Source organism: Lepisma saccharinum, chromosome 3 (assembly GCF_977018435.1).
Source record: "Lepisma saccharinum chromosome 3, izLepSacc3.1, whole genome shotgun sequence".
Lineage (NCBI taxonomy): Eukaryota > Metazoa > Arthropoda > Insecta > Zygentoma > Lepismatidae > Lepisma > Lepisma saccharinum.
In genome coordinates, this window is record NC_139231.1 from 8,326,176 (window position 1) to 8,347,553 (window position 21,378).

General features: G+C 38.0%; 1 protein-coding gene across 1 annotated transcript in view; it reads left to right on the top strand.

Annotated features, from left to right (window-relative positions):
- The window catches only part of Nlg2 (Neuroligin 2), a 1,033,488-nt gene that overhangs the window by 984,205 nt on the left and 27,905 nt on the right, over positions 1–21,378 (top strand). Inside the window, exon 7 of the mRNA XM_083118258.1 lies at positions 18,104–18,255. Coding sequence (XP_082974384.1) covers positions 18,104–18,255 — 152 coding nt within the window. The remainder of the gene's footprint in view (positions 1–18,103; positions 18,256–21,378) is intronic.

Sequence of the window (21,378 nt, forward strand, 5' to 3'; positions counted from 1 at the left end):
ATTATAAATGGATTAATATTCTTCCAGAACTTCTACATAAATATAACAATTCTGTCCATTCCACAATCAACATGAAACCCTCTGAAGTAACTTCATCTGATGAGCAAAAATTGATCAGGACTGTTTATTATCCTAGATACCAGCCAACAACAAGAAAGGCCAAATACAGGGTGGGTGATCAAGTAAGAATCAGCAAATATAAGCACTTATTCAAAAGAGGCTTTACAAGAAACTGGAGCACCGAATTATTTACAGTGGTTCAAGTTAAACCCGGGACCCTTAATACATATATAATAAAGGATCACCGAGGAGAAATTCTCAAAGGCAGATTCTATGAACAAGAACTCAGCAAAACTAAACAGCCTGACACATATCTCATAGAAAAAATAATCCGCAGAAAAGGCAACAAGATATTTGTCAAATGGCTGGGTCATCCGGAAAACAGCTGGATCGATGCAGACAAAGTGATAATATGAGCACCTGGGATGTTATAAAGAGGCTGCCAGAACCTGAACAACAGAATAAGAGAAATGGCAACTTGCTACCTGATAATATTAGGTGTCTTATTGTTGGGCCATCTGCTTGTGGTAAAACTACACTAATGATTGATAATTTTTTATTGGCACCCAACTGGTTAGACTGGAAAAACAGGCACTTGTATGTCTTCTCTAAGAGCTTGGAACAATTAAAATATCAGCAGCTGATGAAGCTATATGATGGATTGGATATTGCCACTTTTGAACCAGATGTTAAGCCACTTCACGAATGTCTCGATAATTCTGTTGTTGTGTTTGATGACATTATACTGGATAATCAAAACAAGGTTAGAAATTTCTTTACACAGGGCCGACACAAAAACATTGATTGCTTCTACCTGGCACAGACTTTTTCAAAAATACCGAAGCAACTGATCCGAGACAACAGCAATTTTATATGTGTGTTTCATCAAGATCATACCAACCTCAAACACATACATGATGAATATGTAGGTGGGGACCTGAGCTACAATGATTTTTCTAAGTTTTGCAGCAGGTGCTGGAATCAAGACAGTTATGGGTTTGTCACAATTGATATGACAAGAACACCTAATACTGGAAAATACAGAAATAAAATCAACGATTTTCTAGACGTTGAAACATATATAAATAACCATGAAACGACCAGTCATTGACGATCTTAAGTTAAGAGATTATCTTGTAAAAAGATTTAAGGGATGGAAATCAGAGAACCGAGGAATTTATGAAAAACACAAGCAAACAGAACAGCCTGTAATTGATGCTATTAATAATTTAGGTAAGAATATCAAAACTGTTACAGAGCAGAATCAAGATTTGATCACGGAGCTTGTACCTGTAGCTGCAAGGAACATATTAGATTATCCATTCACCCCACTTTCCAGTATTCATACACCTAGTCCTGTTGCTCCTCGAAGAATTGAAGCTACTCAGGATCCTATTGAATTGGGTCTTCTTGCTCAAAAATATTTAACTACACCTAAAGACAACAAAGATGAGGTCTTTGGCTTATATGCTGACACAGAGCTTGATGGGAGCATCATTCATAGAATTGGCAATTTCAGAGTAACATTTATGGGGGATGATATAATTGTTTATTCAGAATCTCGTCTCGGAGAAAAAGGTGCTTTTGTTAAGTACCCCGGAACACCTGGATTGTGGGAACTGATGACTAGGAAAAGGCCTGGCAGCTATACAGATCAAGATTATGAGCATTACAAAGAAATATTAATAAAATCAGATGCTCTATACCAGAACAATGATCCCACACAAAAAAGAGTCAAGTCTAGCAGTGGGGCAAAATACAATAATTTAATCAAGCCCATATGGTCACAGATCAAGACAGGTAGTGGAATCAAACAATACAACACCCTGCCCAAAGAATTTGTGTGGGTTGATGATGTCAGGAAACTTGTAGATAGGTTATTGGTGATAGCTGGGGAGGAAAATGCTGGCAACCACAATTTTTACAATGAAAAGGTTGGAATTATGGACATGATAAGCACCAAATTGTCTAATTTTATAGTGAATGACCCTAAGGGGATTGGATATCTCATAAAAATTATTAATACTCTACCACCTAAATTTTGGAATGTTTCTGAGGGTCGGGGGTTGGTTAATGACATTATAAACAAGCTGCCATTTGAACTACATATTCCAGGCTATCAGTATTGTGGTCCAGGCACAAAATTGGATCATAGATTAAACAGAGGTGATCCTGGTGTAAATCCCCTAGATGCTGCTTGTAGAGACCATGACATAGCATACAACACACATACCGATCTTGACAAGAGACATGTTGCAGACAAGAAATTAGAAGAGGCTGCATTTGGTAGATTTGTAAGCAAAGATGCTTCTTTGAGTGAGAGAATATCAGCATTGGGAACCACCATAGCTATGAGCACCAAACAAAAACTGGGGTGGGGGCTGTGAATATGTATATAATAAACCTAGAATGAAGGCCAAGGGTGTTATGTATCAAATACCTTATGCAGGTCTCAAATCTCTTAAAACTATTGACAGTCTCTTGACCAAAAAGCAGCGCAAGAAAAAAAGCTCTTGTCTTGCAAAGGGACATGGTATGAAATTGTTGCTTAGTACCCCCCAATTAAAAAAATTACAGCAATCTAGAAAAAAATCACATACAGGGGGTTTCATATTTACTATCCCGGCCATCTTAGCTGCTCTCGGGGCTGTTGGGAGCTTGGCTGGGGGATCAGCCGCCATAGCAAAAACAGTAATAGATGCCAAGAAAAATAGGGCAGAATTAGATGAGCAGAGGCGCCATAACCTGGCCATGGAGAAAAAAGGCAAAGGTGTTAAGAGAGCCATGAATAAGTTTAAAAAAAACAAGAGCCGCTTACAAACCAAGATATTGAAGCTTTAATCAAGCCACTGGGCATCAAAAATTTTAGAGGTGTGTACATGTCTGATTCTTTACCAGAACAACCACTCAACAAAGAGTGTGGCATTGTTAATTTGGATCAGTTCAAAAATCAGGGCACTCACTGGATTTGTTATCTTAAATATTTAAACAATGAGGCATTTGTGTTTGATTCATTTGGAGGTGTTCCACCTGAAAATTTAGTAAAATATCTAAATTCAGCTAATCTTTATTACAATAATGCCCGTGTTCAAAACTTCAAAGATGTTAATTGTGGACATTTGTGTTTATCTGTTCTCAGATATATGTCTCAAATAAATAAACCATCAATTGAAAATTTTCAAAAAGCCTTGTGGTATTTAAAACATCATGGGGGTATTCCATCTCACCAGCCAAAATTCAATATTGAAACTCAAATTACATGATGACATTGTGTATCCCAAAACAATAGCTCTCAGAGCATTTTACGGCATGTACCTGATCCCTAATATTACACACCACAACAATACAATTGCAGTAGGGGATCAAAAAATTGTCATCACTCCAGGGCAGTATAATCTGTCCACTCTAAATGCTCAATTACCCAGAGGTGTAGTGTTAAGTCAAAATTCTGTCACTCACAGAGTAGAGATTGTATCTGCTACAGAAACAGTGGATCTGGGTACTATAGGAGAGCTGTTGGGATTTGAGAACAACACAAAACTTGAAGCGGCCATCAAACACACTGCTATGAATATACCTAAATTCTTAGCCATAGAGACTCTGAATATTCACTGTAATGTGGCTGAGGGTATGATCACCAAATCAAATGGCATAGGTACTCACAAACAAACTGGCATCATTGCAACATTCAAACCTAATTCCGAATTCATGGAGCGCATCATCTACAATCCATCCCCAACATTATATTTTCCTGTGTGCCATAATAGAATAGATAACATTGAGTTGATGGTCACTAATGAGAAAGAAGAATTAGTTGATTTTGCTGGAGCCACAACAACTGCTATCATAGAGATTAATATTTAAATAAAAATACATACAATGGAAAATATTGAGAGTTATGAGCTACAATCATTCCCTCCAAACAGGAGGACATTTGCAAATTTAAATCAACCCAACACAGAAATCGAGGTTGATCTTGATGTAGGGGATGGCTTTATACACCCTCACAGAGCAGATCTATACATCAAATTTGATGTTGTAAAGCTCGATGGAACAGATTATCCGGCAAATTCAAATATAAGACTTGTAGACAATTTTGTGCCGCATCTATTCTCTGAAATTGAGATCAGAAAGCATGGTGTTGTTATAAACAGAGTGGATTATCCCGGCATTACCTCCACAGCTTTGGCCACATTAAAATTATCCAAAACCGAGGCATCATACTACAAAATAGGCGGATTTGAGGCTGGTGATAAGATATTATCTAAAAATCATACAGTGCTGTTCCCCATGCGCCTGTTGCCAGGATTCTTCTCGGATTACAAAGAAATTATGTGGAAGGGCGGGTTAAGAATTACATTTAGAAGAGCTGCAAATGATAACAATGCTTTGATGAGGTACAGTGCAATAAACTCTACAGGAGAAGCTCTGCCTAATACCTTACCTGATGAGGGCAAATGCATTATTCAGACTATGGAGTTAAGAATCCCTGTTGTTGAGTATGAGGCCAGTTACGCTCTTAAATACAAAGCTGATATCCTAAAAAATCCACAGATTCCTCTGCAATTTTATACATATCAATGTGTACAGAAGGTTGCCACTGGTAGCTATTATGAATTTGATGCTACAAATTCATTCTCCAGTATTCAATTTGACATGCCCGATTTTGTGGTGGTACTGTTTCAGACTGGGAGACACAATAATCAGGAAAAAAATTCAAGTAAATTTGATAACTGCAACATCAAGAACATATATCTTAAAAATGGGAGAAATGAGGTTTTTCCTAGGGAAAATTACAATTTAGACATTTCCAAGGATGATTTTCTTAAATTATATGAGGCTTTTTCGGCTTTCAAGCGCGTCACTACTGGCAGTACTGACCTGTATTACGCACCAGATGAATTCAAGACACAGAGACCCATGTTTGTAATTAACACTTCAAAAAGGAAACAAGTTGTGGTTAATGACAGAACAAACATTAAAATTATCTGTGAATTCCACGAGGCATTACCCGACGACACCATATGTAGCGTTATTCTCATAGGTGAAAAATCATATGTTTATGATGTAAGAAATGAGAGAGTCACGGAGCAATTCTAGAGGCCCGATTCAAACACAGAAACCCCTTGATTACAAAGCAATAATACCAACACTTTGCTGTCAGAGAGGCCCCAGACACTCTACCAGCTTTGAAACCTCAACTGTATTATCAGCTAGCAGTGAATATCTTATGTGTGGGCAGTTGTATATATTTCAATCTTATATCAGGACTCAAACCCAAAGCCCCTGATTACAATGCAACAATATTAATACGTCTCCAAATGGAATATGCCCACATTTTACTGGGTTCTGAGACCCTTATACAGACAAAATTGGATTTTGTTTCTGTCATAATATTTTCCAAGTCTCTGCCTAGGCTCATATTATCAGAAGAGAATTGCTTTTAGCATGAAGGGGGTGCAGTTCATTGCCACTGTGTGAAAATATGTATTTTTATCTCAATAATCTTTGTTACACTTTTACATGTTGCAGACATGTTACACTTTTTCCCCTGTCGCACAGAAAGATTAATAGCCCCTTCAGTGAATCGTACAGAAAAATCATTAATGCTCCCTACTAGCGTGTAGATTTTATCTCTTGCGTGCCGGCAAGGCATAGAGGCAATTAATTATGCTTACCCGCTCTTCTCATATTGTATTGAGCGAGTGGTTCCCAATAGAGAATAATTTTGCTCTGTTGAACAACACTTTTTACCAGGTTTTCAGATCTGGGAGTTGTATATCAACTAGGAATAATTATTCTCAAAATCTCACGTGTGGAGATATTATTTTGCCACACATATTTCAATCTATCAGGACTCGAACCCAAAACCCCTTGTTTACAAAACTACAATATTAACATTTTGCCATCAGATTTTATGAGGACTCAAACCCGAACCTTTTGATTACAAGACAATGCACCACACTCCACTCGGTCTCAGAACCCAATAGATATCAATTCAAGATTCCTGGGATTTTGACAGAAAAACATACTATAAGCTTAATTTCTGGTGTGGCCAAAAATTGACAAGTTTATGGACAAAAATCTGGCTGATGCAACTTTTGTAAGTATGTACAAATCAATCTGAGGAAGCTCTTCCTTTCTGAAAAATTCCCAAGGGCATTTTTACAAAAATCTTGGATTAGGAAGAGCTCCACACTTGAGCAAAAATCTCATATGCTCATGTTAAGCAAGTTTTAAGTGTAGCAAAGCTGCTGGAGAGAAGCTCTTCCTTTCCGGCGCTGTCCGTAGTATCAATACAACTACTTAAATAAATATATTAGTGATAAAATGACGGAAGTAGATGAACATCTCCAATGAAACACTCATGCCTTATGGATATTTGTATTTCTTGCGGAATAAGGTTCCGAATTCAAATTCCGACCAAAATGGGTTCATTGTGTATGTTCATTCATGTGTTTAATGTAATCATAAATCGTTGTTATGAATAATTTAACAATAACAAAACAGATTTGATCTTAAAGCCATGGCTTTGCGCTACATATTCCATCACGGGGACTGGAACTTTACGTAGGTGTAGACAATTTGATGATATCGCGATTACGTAATGGATGTGCAGCTACTTAACTGAACCCCCCCAAATTTCAATTTTATTACTAAATTCTAAATTAGCATAATGTCAGATAGTTTACCTATTCTTAAAATGCGCCGCTTTGGTGCCCTTTGTGGATTGTTTCGTTGGTTGGTTATTTTAATTAATGTTGCATGAATCAACATCAGGTTAGTCGCGGCAGGCAAAGTGGAGGGAAAATGACAATGAAGCAGAACGAGTGAACCCTTGGTTCCCGATTAATGAAACTTTGTCTACATGCAACTGAGTTGCTGCGTGAAATCGCTGAAAATGTCATTTATTAATTTCTTAATTTTGCTTATTTTATATTGCTTTTCTAGCACTTGCGTCAACAAAGGTGATGAGGATGATTAATGAAGCTATGAAATGGATGATAGGACATGATGATCCATGCCTTACACAAAATTCTAAGTTGGAACTAATGAATATTGATTCGTCTTATCATTTGTCAAGTAGTTGTTTTTAATTCCAATCTTTTTCAAGGACTTCTGGGTTGACAGCGTGTGTTACGCGATGATGATTCGATGAAAACCACCAGTTCAGTGAACTTTCTTGACAATGATTATAATATCAGTAAAGAGAACATTTCCTTACGAGTAGCTGTTGTTAAGAAACCAATTCCTGAAACTTTCTCTGGTGGTCTCACGGCACCCAGCTGTTGTTTGTTATGGCTGGGCCTGGGAGTATGACTCACGCTGCTGCCAATGCTCAATCGTTTCCGAGAATCCAGGTCCTCCAGGCAAACCTAAGCGACAATTTTGTTATTTGGGTTGAATAGACAACAGGCTTTAAGATGTTACGATATCGTAGGTATCGTGGCCCAAGAACTACTTTCTCTGACTGTACACATCATGCTGCTTCTCGCATTCGTGGTTTCAGTTCAATAATTTCTAAATAGGAAATGTTCTAATGAAAGCCTTTCGTGCCGACTGGCGACTAATCAGAGCACATACTATTGAAATCCATTATCGATTATATATTTTTATTACGTGGTGTGGAATGTGTAAACACGTGGGTGTGACTAGCAAGAACGGAAAGGACGAGCGGCGGAACATTCTCGTCTGTATTTATTCAATCGTAATTATACAATAAAGAATTACGTATGTTTCTACAGCAGTGAGTAAAGTGATATTAAAATAACAGTATTTGACCAACCGTAAAAACAGAATATTTTGTGTTGATCTTAAATTGATTATCTGTGTAAGTGAGATATTTATATAATTATTTTGTTGTATTTGCATTATTTTTTTGTGTCTCAGACTACATTTAAACTATTAATACCGAACAAATACATCAACATTACACTTCTTTGAGTTTCTAATGCCCTACATGTTGTTTTGGAAAAAAAATATATAAATCTCTGTTGCTACTATAGCTCTTTTCAGTTCTTACGTCGTCCGCTCTAGAAGCTGGCAGGGGAAGTGGGGAGCGGGGAACGTGCCGCTGACCAACCAGGGAACAGACCACCTAGCGGTGGAGCCGAGAGTTACGCAGTTGCGGGAGGAAGCTGCAGCGGTAACTTCGTTCTGCACGTTGCTGTGTTGCCAATTCACCGCGTTGCTGATGGTGTTTTGCCCCAGTGTTGATTCCTGTTTGTTATGAGCGGAATGTAGGAATAACGTGCGTGGGAGTAATTGTTGTCGCGTCGTGTATTACCTAACTGCATTGTTTCTTCGATAAACGTGTATGTGGCATGTGATGTGACGTTTATTTGTACTCTCGTTGTTCCATAGGGAGATTTGTGGTTATTAACGCAGTAAGCATAGGCGCCGACTCCATAGGGCTTGGGGGGCTCGAGCCCCTCCAATGTTAACGAGGGGGGGGAGGCAGAGTCCCCCAAATAATTTTGCTTAAGAGTTCTAATGTATTATTTTGCTTCTCTTGTCAAGTTTACTCTGAATTGTGCCACATGAACGTAACTTTAAATACACATTTGGAATGTTCTAGACTAGACCATCACCTTTGGGGGCGCTGAGACCGCTAAACCATCAACTTAGGGCGGGCTGTGACCAGAGAAAACAAAACACATGACTTATTACTATATACTAAGTATATAATTATGGGTATTGTTAAAATTTTTACTAAAAAAAGAGTTTCAAAAGACGATGTGCATGAACTAGGGTAGTGGATGGGACTTTCGGGCTACAATGGCTCTCACATGACATTCAGAACGAGATCAATGATATATTAGGAAGATCTGTTTTGCGTTCCGTGGTAGCAGATATTAAAAGTCGAGAATATTTTGCTATTATGGTTGACGAAACTTGTGACATATCCATCCGTTGACAATCAATATTCTGCATTCGAACTGTGAATAAAAATTTTTATATTTTTGAGGAATTCATGGGCTTTTATGAGATTCCGAACACTGAGGCCAAAACTTAAAAAAGGGAGAGAGTGAGTCATTGATTAACTTATTTCAGTGATCAGAGCTCCCCCCAAATAATTTTGACAAGTCGGCTCCCCTGGCAGTAATTATCGTACGATGGCGAACAGGAGAGAGGGTAGTTTGTAGCCAAGGCAGGAAAATAATCAGTAGGGTTTATGGATATTATCAAAAGGAAGCAGAAAACAGTGGTCCCTTGGTAAGTGTGCACAAAGTACAACAGAGAGTGTTGGAAGCTTTTGGAGTGAGTACGCGAACTGTGCAGTGTATTGTTAGGGAAGGCAAAGACAGTCTTGAGGCGTCGGGTTCCACGTCATTTGAATCACCGCGCAAACGAATCAAAAGGAACAGTATCACAAAGGCAATCGACGGTTGCGATAAAGATATAACAAGAAGAATTATCCTCGGGTATTATGTAAAGGGCGAATATCCAACACTGAACAAGTTTTCGTTGATTTGCATACACAAATAAGCTTTCAGTGGGGAGTTTCGTCGTTGTGGAGGATAATGAAGTATATGGGGTTCAAGTTCAAAAAGAGCAATGACGGTAGACGATTTCTGATGAAGAGAGCCGATATAGTTACAGCCAGAGTAACGTTTTTGCGAAAAATGGATCTTCTAAAAAATAAGGAACCTTTGCCCTATATAGGTATTTCATTTAGATGAAACGTACATACATCAGAATTACGCTCCAACGAAAAATTGGCAAAATAAAGAGGGTACATGGGGTTTAAAAGTGCCCGTGGGTAAAGGTGGGCGCATTATTGTTTGTCACGTAAGTTCCAGCCACACTGGTTTTCTACAGTAATGTAAATTAGTTTTCAGTGGTTTTTGCAGTTTTTAGATGCGCTTGACGAGAGGAACATCAAAGATGCAGTGATTGTAATGGACAATGCTATAGCTACCATTCGGTACAGTGGGATCCATGAGTATTACCCTGCAAATTGTCCATCACCATGTTCGCACTCTTTACTTGACCCAATAAGACTTCAAGAATTTAAAGAAAACTGAAAACAAACTGTTGACAACTTCTGCACCAGCATACATAAAAATCCGTCGCTTAAAAACACATAGGATGCAAGAGAAAAATTAATGAAAATAGTCATGGACAATTTGCACGGTATTACTCATGGATCCCACTGTACAGTTGGAAAGAATTCCTACAACGTATACACTTGATATCGTACACTTATCGGTATTCTACTGACCACAAGATGGGGATAATATGCATTCTCAGGCCATACGCGAACAATGGGACGTCTGTATTTCATGCTTCTTTCGATTTCAACTCACCCTTCCCGCTACTCTGGCAACGCTGCAGTCTCTCTCTCTAACAGGCCTGTCTCGTTGCGCTGGATAGGTCGTTTCCCCGCTCTCCAGCTTCTAGAGCGCACGCCGTAACAACGGAAAAGAGCTATAATCGCTGGTCTATTTCTTTCCATGCCGTACACACTGCCGCGTTTTGATCAAATGTAAACTTGTGCTATTTTCCTTTGATCGTGTACATGTGCATTTTTAGACTATTCAAGATTTCCAATAAAGACGCTGTTCAACGACTTTCAATTGTCAATTTTAAGCGTTCAATTCGACGACATGTTTGTGATCCATTTGCTCGTGTATAAACAGCTTAAGTCAGCATTATTCTGCTTATCTAATCAAGCAATTTGTATCTATAACCCAAAACTTTTGGTATTCCTAATAATGGTTTCTACTCTTCCTAATGCAGTATTACCGCTCATCATTAAATGCGAGATATTCGTCAGTGTCTTGAGGCTGGGACTCGTTGCAACTTTTATGAGATTCAATACTTTCATATGACTTCAATATTTTTATCTGAATTCAACTCATTATCGTTACCCATATCTAGAATTCAGGTTGGCTAACCAGTCAATACTTTTAATTTTTAATCCGAATTTACATTATTTCCTGAATCCATTAATACTCATCGCCCAATCCATACTTTCAAAATATGATTAAGTTTGTAAAGCAGGCCTATTTCTGACGTTGACAACTGATCTTCCTGTTACGGATAAGTTGAATAGTAGTGTTATGTATCAACCCTTTGCATATAATATTTAGGGGATAACTGATAACAATTTACAACTCCAGAGAGGGTGTAGCTTATCACGGTGCTTAGCACATCGAGGCATTTCTCCAACCTTCGTTAAGGCTAACAAGCCTCTAATGTCGTCGTTAAATCTAAAGGCACTCTTTTGCTTCATTAAAGTGCTTAACAGTGCATTGTGTTGTGTCGGAAATAAGATGGTGAAATTCCGTATGCCAGCTGTTGTGTTGAAAGATTATCCAAACCGATTTGAACACATTATTTGCATACCATCGCAAAACGTACACTAGTTCGATTTCATTCTACAGCAAAAATAATTTTCCCATTTCGTATTTCATATTATAAATTCGTACTGCAAATCAGAAATCGCATGTAAGTTAAATGAGAAATATTGTATTAATGTACTTTTTAAAGTTTTGTCATACTGGCATCGTGATCATCACACATTATTCAAATTTTATTAATTTTGCCAGTCGAGGAAAATATATATGCTTATAGTTAATTATACGAACTTGATTTGTGAAAATGCATATTGGGCTTTCACCTTCAATGCACTGTAACCATAAACATAAACACAAAATATATCATGACTTTTTAAAATAATGTAACCTCCTTTGACATATTTCAATTTGTATAAGGTAAAGTTATTCACCAAAATATTCGGTGTCGTCGTTCACGCCGTTTTCCAATGGATCACATAGAAACTGGAGAAAGTCGTGGTTTGTTGTGTTCATGCTTATGTCTGCTTATAACTACCATTCCAATTTTATGTTGTTTTTTAAACTGAAAAATGTCAGAAAACGTAAGAGATAAAATTAAAATGAAGCAACTGTCCTAGAAATAGGCAATACACGTCCTGTACTCTCATTTAATGTAAAATAAATCTTTGACATTACACAATGTAGCCTGCAATCTTTCAAAGTAGTTGGGAATTGTTCTTTTGAACTTTTCAAATCATTATCCACCTACTTCAATTAACATAATGACATTATTTTGCAGTGAAGAGAATGTTCGACAAAAATGTTCATAATTCTAAATTCTGAATCAGTGTGTGCAACCACAAGCGGCTAGCGACAGCTGTAGCAATCTGGAAATACATGCTAAAAGCACCAAACCTGACCTGCCTAACCTAACCAAGTACAGGAATGAAGAAAACCTGCCTAACCTATTTACTTATTTAGCTCGTAGCTGTACGTAAGTACTGTACAAAAAAACATGTTATTTAATATAACGTGAGTGACTTAATATAATCACAAAATCAAAATAATTATTATGCAGCATACTAAAAGTGGGCTGACTTATAACGGTGAAAATGGAAATTAAATCGTATTCGTAACAAACTGAAAGAGCACTTAAAAATTGAAAAAATAATCAACCGTTGCATGTACAAGGTACATTTACGAACGACTACCATCTCATCACGTAATATAGATTACATATGTTGTTTCATTAAGAAAAAAAGCTTGAGGTCCTAAGCAGTTTCAGGTATATAGTTTCGTGCATGGACATTGTAACATTTTGACATTGTGCAGTGACATTAAAACACACTACCATCCATTCAGAAATTATTCCTGGTACATACGTACAAGTGGTAATGATATTGTCTAAGAGTGCACTTGTTTTTTTTCACCAGTTATGATATATCATATACAGGGTCAAATATAATATAAAAATATAATATTAATCAAATGTTACATGTACAATGTACATGACTACCATTTCATCACATAATGAATAACCAAACATAATGTAAAGAACCGCACTACACATGTATGTTTCATTAAGAAAAAAAGCTTCAGGTCCTAAGAAGTTTCAGGTGTTGTCGTTTCGTGCATGGACATGGTAAGTGTATACATATTTGTTTGTAAAATACACTAACATCCATTCGGAAATTATTCCTTGTACATACATACAAGTGGTAATGGTACTGTCTAACAGTGCACATGTTTTTTTTACTAATTATGATAAATCAAATGTAAAATATCATATTAATCAACAGTTCCATGTACAAGGTACATTTTCTGAATGACTACCATTTCATCACATAATTAATAACCAAACATAATGTAAAGTACCGTACTACACATGTACCTTTCATTAAGAAAAAAAGCTTAATCCTAAGCCGTTTCAGGTATTGTAGTTTCGTGCATGGACATTGTAAAAGTATGCATATTTGTTTGTAAAACACACTACCACCCATTCGGAAATTATTCCTTGTACGGCACGTTCGTACAAGTGGTAAGGATAGTGTCTAACAGTGTACTTGTCCTTCTTTTTAACATTTATGATAAATAAAATATATAATATCGTGTTGTATATATATATTTTTCTTTAAAAAATATTTGTACAGTTGATAGATTCATTAATTTAGTTTATTTTACCTCGCGTTTTGTGCCTCTTGGCTAATTTGCGAAGATGGGGATGAGTGATGAAATTGATGAATGGACATTCACAAACAACCAAGCCCGAGCGGGATTCGAACCCGGGACCCTTGGCGTTGCAGCGCGATGTGCTAACATTTTTTTAATTATTTTTTTTAAAAAAAAGGAATACCCCTATTCGGCAGTATCCCCCGTCATTCACACATTCGTACACTTTCACACATGTCAGTTTCCACTTTATTCACATTCTTTCTCATTATTCGGACGAACACAAACATCCAAGCCCAACAGGATTCTAACCCGGGATCCCTAGCGTTGCAGCGCGAGGAGCTAACCACTCGGTCACAGGGTCCGGCAAATATTTGTACAAAACAAAACACACAACCATACAGAAACGTCCCTTGTACATATGCATGAACGGTAAGCATACTGGTAAACATTATACGTGCCTTCGTTTTTTTGTCAGTGATTATTTGGAAACAGTAAATTTCTTGTTTGCAGTGTCACATTCACATCAATGCCAAAAGAAGTGACTTGCAATATTTACATATTATTTAATTGCCATGGTACAGCAAGTTAAGTTATGCATGGTGTACATTTCGTGAAACGTTCTCTTTTGTTGAGGAAAATTGTTATAGCAAAAACACGTTCATTTCCACCTTTAGACCTCTCTTGAAATGCCAGTTTTATATAATTAAATTTATCAAACTTCAAACAGATTATCCTAACCTAGAACAGTAGTTTTTATTTATATATTTATGATCTTGTATTAGCAGTCGGTAGGCACTCATTTAAATCTAACTTACGAAATTATAATGTAACTGTTAATACTAATACATAGCATTTTCGGTGTGCGGACGTAAAAACCTAACTAACATTCATTTCTTAAACATATATTTATGTGTTACACATTACTTTATTTATTGTTGTTCCTGGGCTTTCATACAAAAAAAGCCCAAAACAAATGTTTCGGAAGAAGGCGCTTACGCACAGTCTACTGTTCACGGTGCAACCAATCAAAACGTTGAATTTCTCGTATCAAAGTATGAGAATAGCAAGGAATCAAAGCAAAACGCCTCTAAGATGTCATTAGTGAACGGGCCTATCAAATCGCTTAAACGAACATTAAAAGTTTAACAGGCGGCTGAAACTTTAGTGATGCGTTAACTATCAGCTCGTTAAGAACGTTTTAACGATGGTTGAGCGAACCGGGCATAAGTGTTTTTGGAAACATCTCTAGAACCCAAAGTTTGGAAAATTTTGTGTGAAGTTCACTTTATACAGAAGTAACGAGGACTGAGCCTACGGATTAAATTGAGTTTTCAATCCACTTTGTGCCTTCATGGGAAATTCAACCGACAAGCACTTGATTACAAGGTGCAAACTTTAACCGGGAGCCAGTAACTTTTGTATCCTTAGTACAGTATTTTCCTCTGTACCACTAAGCCAATAATTTCTCTGTACCCCTAAGCCATTAGCTTCTCTGTATCCCTAAGCCAGCAACTTCCATCTATCCCTAATCCAGCATTTTTTTATGTATCCCTAAGCAGCAACTTCTCTGTACACTAAAGCATCAACTTCTCTGTATTCCTAATACAGTATTTTTTCTACATTCCTAAGTCAGCAACCTCTCTGTATGCCTAAGCCAGCATTTTCTATGTATCCTTAAGCAGCAACTTCTCTGTATCCCTAATCCAGAATTTTCTCTGCATTCCTAAGCCTGCATTTTCTCTGTATCCCTAAAGCAGCAACTTCTCTGTATCCCTAATACAGCATTTTCTCTGCATTCCTAAAACAGCAACCTCTTTGTATCCCTAAGCCAGCATTTTCTCTGTATCCCTAAGCAGCAACTTCTCTGTATCTCTAAGCCAGCATTTTCTCTGTTTCCCTAATAGAGTATTTTTCTCTATATCCATAATTTCATAGACGTTAATGGATTGGTTGAGTAAGTGCTGATCAAACTAAGAAGAAGCAATATAATAGGTTTGTGCTTCGAAAAAAAAAACCTTCGTTCAACTTCTTCTCCAATCAGCATCATTCTTCTTTTTTAATTCCACCTCTTAAGCCAGGCTAAGCTCTACACCGAGCACCATTTTAATTTTCCAACGCCCTCTGAAAGGAGGTTTGAGGTCTTGAGATAACGAACAAAGAGGAAAGAAGTAATCGTCAAAAATTTGATTCTATTCACATGCAGTCTCCTTCCAATCTTCCTTTTCCACAGTCCGTGGGTTCATTCACACAAATTCTGTTCTTTTTCCCACCGTTCCATTAATGGGGATTTTTTTTTACATGCTCAGAAAATGGTTCTTTTTTTCCCTTTCTAGTCTCCGATCGGGACGTAATCAAAAGCCGTGAAATCGATTGGAATTATCGGTGGAGGGAGAGATTTCGGGGGCGGAGAGTTACCTGAATTTCAAATGAGAGAATGGCTTGGTGGGATAAAGTCCGGGATTTTTCTCTTCCCTCCTACCCTCCCTTTCCACTTTTATTACCTCTCCGATAATCCTAAGCTGGTTCCTCCTCCATTCCGCAATTTCCGTGATTCCTAATCAAGGAAATGTGCAAGAAGAGATTTTTTCCGCCAATGGCAAATATTGAGGACTGGAGATGAAAATCTTGAAGTTTCTAATGAAGTGCTTGGTCAGATGTTTCTCGTCAGCACAATTTTCTCCAGTTTCCTGGACATTTGCTGGAGTTTTGGTGGTCCAGAGTCAGAACTGACTTAAGGTTTCGGCTTCTGCTACAATTCTTATACTGTAAAAAGTTGAGTCGAGAAATTAAGATCTAAGACCTGTAAGTTCTGCAATCCAACATCCGTCAAAAGTCAACATGACGGTTTTTAAGAGAGGAACGGAATTTTAATGGCTCAGATTTTACAAAATACAATTGTGATCCACGCATCTGGAATTTATAATGAAAACAAGGCTTAATTGTGATACCATTATCATTATGCATGATAAAGTATTCAAATTTAAGCAGAAAATTTTACCGCAACTTCAAACAATTTAATTATTGAGCATGCGATTGCTTACTACCAAAACGCAAATTTGTAGATCCATGTCTTATGTATTTCCCAAATCACAGGGGTGCAAAATTTGTTATTTTGATATTTTTTAAAACATTTTCTTAAATTTAAATGTAAATATTTCGGCAATCAAGGCACCAATAGAAGTGAAACAGAAGACGTTGGAAATGTCTTGAAGGGCTCATTCACAAGAGATATTGCATTCCTATGTCAGGGAAGAAAAACAATTGAATGTGGTGTAAGAAAAATTTAGGTAGCCGTTTTCTCAAGAACTATTACTCAAAAAATACAAAATTTAAAAATGGGACGCCAGTTGTATCCAGAGTTATGTTAAACTTAGATTAGGCTAGGGTAGGATAGGTTAGGTTAAGTAATGCATAATAACATATTTTGATACACAAATTCCTACAATCCAAAAGTAAAAATCTAACAGAAATTAAATACGGTATATTTTACAAAAGATATGGATCTACAACTATGCATACTTTCCTACCCCAGGTGGCACTTTGGCTCTTTACGTATACCAAATTTCAAAAGAATCAAACTTTGTGAGGTTCAAAAGAGCCTCTTCATTGGTTGACATCACATTGAATGGCCCATGTGTGCATAAAGCTGACTTCAAAAAACTTTGAACTTAGTTACGTCCTGCACATCCTAGCATGGAGGTAAGGCTTCTCACGTTCACAATCTAGGCTATTTGCGGGGGTGACGTGAACAGTACTACGCTCCGACCGTGTTTACGCCCAGCTATCTATTAGAGACTGCGTGATCCACAGAGTCGCTCCATGCATATATACAGGGTGAACCAAAGTTGATAATGCGAAATGTCTCCAAAACGAAGCGTTTCAGAAAGATGTGTTTCGAAAAAAATTTAATTGACTTTAAGGGGGAAGCGAATGTCTTGTTTTAGAAGAGGGACGTTTTCAAGTTCATTTGAAGGTCAGTCATTTTTTTTCAAGGCAAACCTAATATTTTTGTTTACTATTCTTATTCCTCGTTCAAAAATAACAAGTCTTGTAAAGTAAAGTGCTCCCCTGTGCTTTGCACCACGCCATGAAGGCGTATAGGGGGTGTGGGATTAGGGCCCCACACTTTATTGATCTCGGCCGATGCGGGGGGTGATGTGATCGGCACCACGCCCCTGGCCGCCTTTACCCCCCAGAGTTTACTCCAGGTACTCACTTTATACGACACTGGCTGGGCGCCGGAGCCGCTTGAACAGGTTGAAAAAGTTGCGGTTCTCCTCCGCCTGGGATCGAACCCGGGTCTCTCGCCCTAACTACTGAGCTACCGCGGGTTTACATAAGTTCTGTAGAAACCATTTTTCTATTAAGCTAATAGTTTAACAGATATTTGACAAGTGAAAAATTACAATATAAATTATTACAATTTCATAAGCATTCATGTGTGGGGGGGGGGGGCTTGTGTGTGATTGTGTGGGTGTGTGTTTGTGTGAGAGTGAATTCAAACATATTAGAATACTAATCGAAGTATGCATGTTCTGATGCTTTGTGTCCATACAGCTTGTGACTCATGTCTTTGCCTTTCCCCCCAGAGGCTGGGCAGTGTTCGAGGCGAAGATGTGCCTTACGAATTCGGTCTCCCGCTGGTCGGAGGACAACCTTTTTTCCCCCACAACTACTCGAGGCAGGACGCCGGCCTCTCCAGGCTCGTCATCCACTACATCGCCAACTTTGCCAGAAATGGGTAAGTGCTCTCTTACTGCTTTCTCAGTGTCTATTTCTAAGTTTATTTTGAGTTGTTTTTGTGCTTCTTCGTAGTAATCGAAGACCCTACGGTATTGGGGGGATAGAGGCGGCTTCGTAGATTTATTTACATAAAATTTTGACACTAAATGTATGTGCGCAATATAATGATAGTTGGCACATAAACTTATAATTTACACATGACTGTGTGATTATATGATTATTATCTGTAAAATTAGTACATAATTTTGTATTTGCTATGATTATAAATGTGCACAAATGCATAGTGATAACCAAAGAAGACGAAGGTTTTCCAGATTTACATTGTATTTATTTGTACACGCAACGGCAAAATAAAAGTAGGCGAATTGACTACCACCATTTTCTTCCAGTGTGTTTTCCACAATGAGAAGAACATGGATTGCAATAAAAGATCAATAAGCAGAGGACAACATCTGCTTGGCATCAAGAGAATTCTATTCATTGAAACAGCACAGGATGTAGAATAAAAAGTACTGAAAATAGTAATGGACAATTGCCTACTATTGTCCTTGATGTTGGCGCTACAAGAATAGATAGGGGCTAGGTATAAAGTTAATGAGGAATGATAAAAATGACAGTAGACAATAAGTGATTACCTACAATATTCACATCACCTTGCGTTCTACATGTTTTGGACACTGATATTTCTAATTGCTTTGTTACAGTTACATAAATGTGTGTGTACCCTCTACCACTACACCGTTGACCTATTACAGTATGGGCCTGTACACAGGATGCCTTATATTGCATCTACCAAAGTCAGTTCTAGAACGACCACAATCAAAACAACCTTTGCGCGTCTTTCCATCCCTCCCTTCCATGCGCGAGTACGATGCATAGGACACACGGTTCCGCGCAGGTTCTTTTGCGCTTGGTCCCTCTATATCATCCCTGTCCGAACGCAAGTGCGCATGCGAAGAAGTCTCCTGCGCTCATGCACCTGCAAGACTCGCAAATAGTCTGCCAGTGAACGTTGGTCGGTTCAGACATAAATCGCGGTAGTGGAGGAGTTCATCCGAACACGTTCCACTCAGGAGATGCAGCAGGCAGGGGTACCAACTACCATTGTTAGATACAATATGTATCAGCCCACAACACCGACATACAGCCTCAGCCTTACTGTTCGACTTCCATTACACAAGTCTTCCAGACCGTAAGAATGATCTCTGCTCTCACAACGGTCACTCTGGATGGAAACTACCTCTGAACAATGGAAAACCTCTTACGGAATGGGCTCATGTCTCTCTTAGCCACTGTATATGTCGCAGTGGTTTCAGCTTACGACATCCCGACTATGAATTAAATGTGACCAATATTGTTCGAATGCGAGTTATTCCGTTATGAAAACATCCGTACAGTTGCAGATATTATTAAGCGATTTAAAGATGAAGACAGGATCGAGTCTCACGGTCATACAGGGAGACCAAGATTTTTTTCCCCCAGAGAAGAGACAGTAATCGTGAGGAAAATTAAAATAAGCCAAAGATGAGTGCTCCAATGGTGTGTGCTGAGGTAGCTGAGGAGTGTGGAAAGCATAGTCATCCTGAAACTATACGAAGAGTGCTCAGAAGGGCAAACTAACATGGCCGTGTAGCCAGAAGAAAGCCATTTGTAAGTAAGCCAAACAGGACAAAAAGACTGGTGTTCGCAAAGGAACACTTAGGAAAGGATCAGACATGGTGGAATCGGGTAATTTTCACTGACGAGAGTAAATTCAATATTTGTGAGTCAGATGGGAGGGTAACAGTGTGGCGTAAACCAAATGAGGAGCTCCGAGGGAAAAAATTGCAAGCAACAGTGAAGCACGGGGGTGGTCACGTAATGGTTTGGGGCTGCATGTCGGCCCAAGGCGTTGGTAAATTGGCTTTCATCGAACAGACAATGGACAGGTACCGTTACCTTGACATTCTGAAGTCGAATCTAAAGACTAGTGCTGAAATGATGGGCATTCTTTGTAACTTTATGTTTTATCAAGATAATGACCCGAAGTACACTTCCCGCTTAGTACAAGAATGGTTATTGCACAACTGTCCAAAAGTGCTCCATCCTCCACCGCAGTCTCCAGACTTGAACGTAATTGAGCACCTCTGGTGTAAGTTGGAAAAAGAAGTGAGGAAAACACCTATAACCTCGAAGGCAGGCCTCAAGGAGAGACTTCAACATGAATGGGCCAACATATCGCCAGTGTACACCAGAAAATTGGTAGAAAGTATGCCAAATCGTTTATCCGAGGTGTTAAAAATGAAAGGGATGCCTACCAGATACTGACCTTTCTGTTCGTTGCTTTTCAAGCGTGTTTTCCTGTTTCTCCTTCCATATGTCCCAATAATTTTGTTTAACCCACACAAAATGTTTGTTTTGTTTAATGAAAATATTTTACTAATATATTATATTAAACATAATTGAAGATAATTAACAGTGTGCTCATATTGTCAAGAAACAACAATATAAGGCCATGGATGTTCCCAAGGTAAAATATTCCGGAGGTAAAATAGTCCCCCGTTCGGATCTCCGGGTGGGGACTACTTTGGGAGGTCTCTGGACTAAGGATAAGATCTACGTTAGGAAGAAGGATATTAAATTAGGCACCTGGAATGTTCTGAGCCTTTACCGGCCTGGGGCATTTCAGTGTACAGATAATGAGATAGTTAAGTATAAATTAGATGTAGTAGCTGTCCAGGAAGTTAGGTGGCCAGGAGAAGGGAATTGTAAAACTAAAAATTATACTTTTTTCTATGGTGGTACTGAAAATCATAATTTTGGAACAGGCTTTTTCATAAATAATAGAATTATATCGGCTCTTAAAACAGTAGAATTTATTAATGATAGGATATCATATGCAGTTTTACAGGGTAGGTGGTGTAAAATTATTTTAATAAACATACATGCACCAACGGAAGATAAAGATGATAATACTAAAGATGATTTTTATGCAGAGTTAGAACAGGTCTTTGATAAATTTTCTCAGTATGATATGAAAATTCTGTTAGGTGACTGTAATGCACAAATTGGCAAAGAAGAGACATTTAAACCCACGATTGGTAAAGAAAGTCTTCATGAATTAAGTAATGATAATGGTATA